At 47.4% G+C, this 7,364-nt stretch overlaps 1 protein-coding gene across 2 annotated transcripts in view; it reads right to left on the bottom strand.

Annotated features, from left to right (window-relative positions):
* The window catches only part of TMEM42 (transmembrane protein 42), a 3,627-nt gene extending 3,377 nt beyond the window's left edge, over positions 1-250 (bottom strand). The window contains exon 1 of one of the 2 annotated variants that reach the window (XM_010862418.1): positions 21-250. In XM_010862418.1, the coding sequence (XP_010860720.1) occupies positions 21-212 (192 nt within the window). In that variant the 5' untranslated portion in view covers positions 213-250. The remainder of the gene's footprint in view (positions 1-20) is intronic. The other variant, XM_010862419.1, reaches the window with a different exon arrangement.
* Between the last annotated feature and the right edge of the window lie 7,114 nt (positions 251-7,364).

The following is a 7,364-nucleotide window of genomic DNA, read 5'->3' on the forward strand; positions in this document are numbered from 1 at the left end:
AGCAGCGCCCCCGGCTCGACCTCTCTGCCGAAGGCCAGCTTGGCGGAGGCGGCGGCCAAGGCCCCGAACGCGCCGGCGCACAGGCAGTTGAACACGCCCCAAAAGCGGCGCCGCATCGCGCCGGCCTGGAGGTGCGGGGGGAATCCGGCAGAAGTGTTAGGGTAGGCGGCGGCGCACACCCCTCCGCCTCCGGGCAGCGGTCTTCCCGCCATGGCGCTCGCAGCCACCTCTCGGGGTGCCAGCCAGTGGCTGGGCCGGAGGCGCGCGACGATTGGACGGCGGCCTCACGTGAGCGCCGCACCACGTGAGTGGGATGGCCAATTGCGGCTCCGGGATGGCCTCGAAGAGCGGGGCCGCCGCAGTCTTCCTGGCGGTGGTCGATTTTACGCGTTAGGTTTAGGCTTTCGCAGGAGCACTCCTGCACCGATATATCCAAGGCTGACTGTGATCACTGTTGTAGAACAACTCCTCGTGACTCAGCAGTTTCAACCCCTGTTACTTGGTGGGGTCCAGCATCAGTTTCCCTTAAGAATTGTTTAAAATGCCTAATCCCAGGTTCTCTGCCCCACACCCATTGAATCAGAATCTACATTTTAAACAAAACCCCCAGGAGACTGACCTGCACCTCCTAGAAGCACAAAATGGAGAGATGCAGATGGGAGAGGGCGCTAGAGATCTGCAGGCTCAGTAAGAAAGCGGAGTTGGAGTTGAGGGCTGGGGAGGAAGGTTAGGGCTTCTGGCAGCTCAGATGGCCCAGATGGTTACATGCACATTGTAGGAAATTTAGAAAGTATAATTAGAAGAAAATGTCATCCATCATCACCCCACTGAGATACTCAGGATTGACATTACTTCCACTTTTCCATACACTTAAATACTGCTAAAATGTTTCCACTTAAGAAGTAGTACATTTCTCTGAAAACAAACTGTCGTTGGGAATTTCCTGGTGGTCTAGTGGTTAAGACTCTGCTTCCACAGCATGGGGGGCACAGGCTTGATTCTTGGCTGGGAAACTTAAGACTGGCATGCCATGTGACAGGGACAAAAATAATTTAATTTTCAAAAGATATATGTGCTTAGTTGCTCAATTGTGTCCAACACTTCGAGGTCCCATAGGCTGTTCCAGCCAGGCTCCTCTGTCCATAGGATTCTCCGGGCAAGAATTCTGGAGTGGATTGCCATTCCCTACTCCAGGAGAATCTTCCCCACGCAGGGATCCAACCCACATCTCTTGAGTCTCATGCCTAATCCCCAGCACCTGTGAATGTGAATATATTTGGAAATGGGTCAACTGTAATCAAATTAAGATGAGGTCATTAGGGTGGGCTCTAATCTGACTACTGTCTTTAGAAGAGAGGAAGACACAGGGAAGAATGCCCTGTGACCACAGAGGCGGAGATTGGAACGCTGTATCTACAAGCCGAGAAACACAGGGTTGCCAGCAACACCACAAGGTAAGAGAGGCATGGAACAGCTTGTACTCTTGAGGCGTGAGCCTTGCTAGCACCTGGATTTTAGACTTCTAGTCTCCAGAACCGGAGAAGGCAATGGCACCCCACTCCAGTACTCTTGCCTGGAAAATCCCATGGACAGAGGAGCCTGGTAGGCTGCAGTCCATGGGGTCGCTTAAAGTCAGGCACGACTAAGCGACTTCACTTTCACTTTTCACTTTCATGCATTGGAGAAGGAAATGGCAACCCACTCCAGTATTCTTGCCTGGAGAATCCCAGGGACAGAGGAGCCTAGTGGGCTGCCATCTATGGGGCCGCACAGAGTCGGACACGACTGAAGCGACTTAGCAGCAGCAGCAGCAGTCTCCAGAACTGTGAGAGAATATGGTTTGGTTGTGTTAAGCCACCTGGTTTGTGCCAGTTCGTTGTGGCAGACCTAGGGAGCTCAAATAGCTGAGAGAACCCAAGCCTGTGTATTACCAGCTTCCCTAGTCCACCACCTTCTCCCACCTGCAAGGTTGCTGTCCCCTGTAAGATGGGGGGCCCTCCCGCTGATCCAGCTGGCCCTGTGGGTCACATAACTCCTATTGTTACGTCAGTCACCACAAATCAGGGACCCCATTGATTCAGTCAGCACCCTTATATCACTTGACTCCCATATACTGATATTAAACCAGCCCCCTAAATCCATCACTCTCCCCTTCATGGAAGCATAATAAAGGAAAGAAAAAAGTGTCCAAAAGTAGTCAGTGCATCATCAAGGCTTCCTTTTTAGTATTCCTATAGAATGGCATTTTAATAGATTACAAATTTATTGAAGATGTACCTACATGGTAACAGTCTTGTTTTAAAGGGGGATATTAATTTTTGGTGTCTTGGGGCTTCCTCGGTGGTCCAGTGGTTAAGACTCCACACTTTGAATGCACCAATGCAGGGGCCATGGGTTTGATCCCTAAATGGCAACCCACTCCAGTATTCTTGCCTGGAAAATCCCATGGATGGAGGAGCCTGGTAGGCTATAGTCCATGGGGTTGCAAAGAGTCAGACATGACTGAGTGACTTTACTTTCTTCTTTCTTTCTTGGGAAACAGAAACACACACACACAATCATTTTCAAGATGCGTCAATAGTAATTGTTTTATGTTATTGACATAGAGCTTATATATTACCTTTTAGAATGCCATGACACTTTAAAAAGTTTTAGATCTCTATGAGGATACATATAAAATATGTATGCGTGTATATATATGCACACACACATGTTAGTTTTCAAACCCATCTGAAGTATAATTTGACTGAAGCAAAAAATCGTATGTCAAAGAATCAGTAAAAGCAAACGAACTTGCTCCAAACCTTCTGATGCCCGTGGATTTCCAGCTCACTGTGAGGTCATGTCCCATTAATCTCCATCATATCTCTGCCTTCAGCTTCTGCTCCTCTCTCCTTCCTCACTCACTGGCCTCCTTATGTACCCAAGTGATAACTGGAGTATTCCAGATTTAGAATATTTGCATTTCTTCTCTCTGGGTTACTTTCCCCCCGACATCCACATGGCTTGCTGGATAACCATCTTATTTATTCAAATGTCACTTGCTCAGGGCCTTTATGGTTTCCTCTATGTTTGAAAATACAGGGAATTCCCTAGTGGTCCAGTGGTTAGGACTTGGTGCTTTCACTGTTGGGACCCAGCCTTGATCCCTGGTCAGGGAATTAGGTCTTCCCGAAGGAAATGACAACCCACTCCAGTATTCTTGCCTGGAGAATCCCATGGACAGAGGAGCCTGGTGGGCTACAGTCCATGGGGTCACAAAGAGTCAGACATGACTGAGTGACTTCACTTTCACTTTCCCTCATTTAGTTTTTCTTCTCACCATTATCACTTTCTAAATACACATTTTATTTTAATTTTGCTTGTTATCCGTTCTCTTGTTTAATTTTCCACACTAGAATGTAAGGATATACGCTGCAAAAATTTATGATTTTTTTTTTTTTGCTGTGGTTTCCCTGGAGCCTAGATCTGTATCAGTCATATAGTAGATACACAGTAATATTTGTTGAATGAATGAATGAACAGCTATAAAACAGATACAAAGAGACAATGCACAGGGTTTTGATGCTGTACTGTGTGTGGTGAGATTGTTGGAACTAGAGTTTAGGGCCAAGAAGAAACCGGGACCTAAATATTCATCAATAGTAAAAAATTGGTTAGTGTTTTTAAAGTTATTGACAGAGACCATAATAGTAACCATTTTTTCCCCTTGCGTAATGTTTGCCTTTCTTAACATTATGTTGTGTGTATTAAAAAGGGGGTTATGATACTTTAAAGGAGGGTCAGGTTAGAATGCGCTTCCATCATGAGTTCAAGAAAGAAAGGTCTGGAACACTGCTATAGGACAAGACTGAAGTATTTGTTTTTAGAAAGAGAGAGAAAGGAAGGGAGGAAGGCAGGCAGGAAGCAAGTGATAGGGACAGAGTAAGGGATGAGGTCATTGTTTTGTCATCGTACGTGCTCAGTCGCGTCCGACACCTTGTGACCCCATGGACTGTAACCCGCCAGGCTTCTCTGTCTGTGGAGTTTCCCAGGCAAGAATACCAGAGTGGGTTGCCTTTTCCTTCTCCAGGAGATGTTCCCGACCCAGGATCGAACACATGTATCTTACATCTCCTGCATTGGCAGGCGAGTTCTTTACCACTAGCGCCACTTGGGAAGTCCAGGTAATTATTAATAAATAGTTGATTCCACTAGGGGATTCTAGTAAAGAAAAAAGTACGGGAGACCCCTGTAAGTTACTGATCACTGAAGAAAGCAGGCTTGTTCAGCAACAAAACTGTGCACCATCAGCATGAGACATGCCCGAAAACAATCAGACAATTGTGGCATGAGACCCACATCCTGCCCCGTGAGCTCAGTAAATTAATGATTCCTCTGCGCACACTAAAAACAAACATATAAGGGAAAGGTGATATACTAAAACGTGAGACGATTTACCGTTTCAGTCATGTGCCACTGCCTTTTCACTCATTTCCATTGCGCAGTGACAGTCCTGGCTTGACATGTAGGGACAAGGAAACTCCTCCTCTCACCCGCCTGTCTGTAAGCCTCACAAGCGTCCTATTGTAGTAAATCACTTCTTATCTATCACTTTGCCTCTTGGAGACATGGATTTGATTCCTGGTCCGGGAAGATCCCACATGCCGCGCAGCAGCTAAGCCTGTGTGACATAGTTATTGAGCCTGTGCCCTAGAGCCTGGGAGCCACAACTGAAGCCCACGCCCCAGAGCCCGTGCTCCACAAGAGAGACCACTGCGACGAGAAGCCCGAGCACCGCCTAGAGAGTAGCCCCTGCCTGCTGCAGTTAGGGAAAAGGCCGAGCAGCAACGGAAACCCAGCACAGCCAAAAATAACTAAATAACAGTATTTAAAAAACAAACAAACAGAAAGCCAGGAGTCCGAGCAGATGGCAGACAAGGGTTGTAGAGAAGCATCTTACTGGGGTCTGCATTTGTTTATTTTTTTAATTTATTACAGAACAAAGAAAAAGCAGGCTGAGGAGCAGAAGAAAGAAGACCAGTGAAAGTGGTTGCAAAGATGCCCTGGTTTAGGCCTGACACCGGGAGGGAGTGTGTTAATTTCTTCTTGCTGTCAGCCATTCCCAGGTGAACTGAATAAAGGTATTGTAGTTTAATCTTCAGGCACATCGGGGGAAGGGTTCCCAGAGAGGAGCCGCTGGGAACTTATATATTTTAAGCTTATATATTTTAAGCTATAGGCAACATCCCTTTAATGATTAACTTGTCGCAAAAGCAATAGAGAACAAAGGCTAAAGTAAAAGAAACAGACCTATTACGGAGGCAGATTTATGGATTACCTAATCCAGCCTAATTCATTTCATGAACTTTTCCTTAGGTAAAGGTTATTCTGCTGGCCTGGATGTAAATAACCATCAGTTTGTCTTCAGAATCATGTCTGAATTACCACAATATATTGAGGCTTTTCTTGCTGTATCAGAGGAGCTAATGAAAGGCAGTTCTGATCAGGCCAAAGATAAAACTGGGAAACTCACTATCATATGGAAAATACGGGGGCACCATAACTGAACTTGGTTTCATGGATTTAAGAACAGCGAGCTGCAGGATATTCTGATAGAGAGGCATGTTGTAAGAGATGAAGGGAAATTCTGGCTCTGAGGAAGGAAGGGCCCTGTCCAGAGTCTGTCAGGATAGACTCAGCAGAGCTTGAACCAAAGTGATTGTAAGAGGGTCCTAGATCCGGTGTTTGTATGCTGTTTATTTTTATTACTTCATGCTTCTATTCAGCTACTGTTTTTGAAGCCCTACTATGAGCCAGTTACCGTTCTAAGCGCTGTGCATATATCGCATTAAAAACAATCCCTGCTTTCTTCCCTTCTAAGGAGGGGAGACTGATATTAAGAAATAATTTACGCGTGCAGAGCTGGGCTGATAGATTGAGAGCAGCTGCGGTGCAGGTGAGACTCGGCGAAGGGTTGGCTCCGGAGCTCAAATCTGCAGGGGAAGGAGGGGTGAGGAGACCAGAGGAAAGAAGGCTCTAGACTCAAGAGTGAGCGAGTGTGAGTCTCCAAGGAGGGGCCACCTAATCTGTTTGAGGAACGCTGGGAGGTCAGTGTGGTCAGAGTCCAAGAAGCAACAGGGAGATTAGCAGGGCGGCGAGGAGGAGCCCAGACTTAGAGGGCCTTCGGCTGCTTGAATTGTGGACAAGGCCTGATGCCACGTGAAGACCTTGAATGGTGTATCTGAGAAGGCCCAGCCCGGCTCCTGTGTTCATGGTAGGCATCAGGGTATGAGGGTGGAAAGAAGGGGTATGTTTGAGGTTCCTGTGGTAAGCAGGCAAGGGAGGCTGGGGGATTTGACCAGAGCATTGGTGAAGGGTCGCGTGAGGGGTACTCAGAGTTACTGACTGGATGCTTGCTGAGTTGGAGGAAAGGAAAGAGTTAAAGGCGTTTCCATAGCTTTTGTCTTGAGAACTAGAGGAATGAAGCTGGCGTTTCCTGAAATGTGTGTTGTGCTCAGTCACGGCTGACTCCTTCCGACCCCTTGGCCTGTAGCCCTCGGAGCTTCTCTGTCCATGGGATTTTCCAGGCAAGAGTACTGGAGTGGGTTGCCATCTCCTTCCAGGGGATCTTCCCAACCCAGGGGTCGACCCTGCGTCTCCTCCATTGGCAGGCAGGTTCTTTATCGCTATGCCACCTGGGAAGCCTTCCTGAAATAGGAAGACCCCATGAAAGGCAAGTTCAAGTCATCTCTTTTAATATAGAGTTCCGTGTGTGTGTGTCTTCCCTTTGTAATTTATTGCTTACCTGTTGAAAAACTAGATTGTATGATGTATATGGTTTTCCACAATGTGGATTTTGCTGATTATTTCCCTGTGGTGCCGTTTAACATGTTCCCCTTTCCTCTGTTTTCTAGAAGTTGCCAGGTAGGGACGCTTGATGAAGTTCATGTCTGGTTTGTGTCCGTTTCACCGTAGTGCTGTGTGTGGCCCTCCGCTCTCAGGCTTCTCAGTTCACGTGTGGCTCTGTTAGCAGCCGTGGATGTCCTCCCTGCTGTGTTCAGTCACTCAGTTGTGTCCGACTCTTCACAACCCTGTGGACTGTAGCCCTCTGTCTGTGGCATTCTCCAGGCAAGGATACTGGAGTGAGTTGCCATTTCCTTCTCCAGGATAATCCTCCTTCAGTTCAGTTCAGTTGCTCAATCATGTCCAACTCTTTGCGACCCCATGAATCGCAGCACGCCAGGCCTTCCTGTCCATCACCAACTCCCAGAGTTCACTCAGACTCACGTCCATCGAGTGAGTGATGCCATCCAGCCATCTCATTCTCTGTTGTCCCCTTCTCATCCTGCCCCCAATCCCTCCCAGCATCAGAGTCTTTTCCA

The sequence above is a fragment of the Bison bison genome, unplaced genomic scaffold (assembly GCF_000754665.1).
Source record: "Bison bison bison isolate TAMUID 2011002044 unplaced genomic scaffold, Bison_UMD1.0 scf7180017864482, whole genome shotgun sequence".
In the NCBI taxonomy this organism is placed as follows: Eukaryota; Metazoa; Chordata; class Mammalia; order Artiodactyla; family Bovidae; genus Bison; species Bison bison.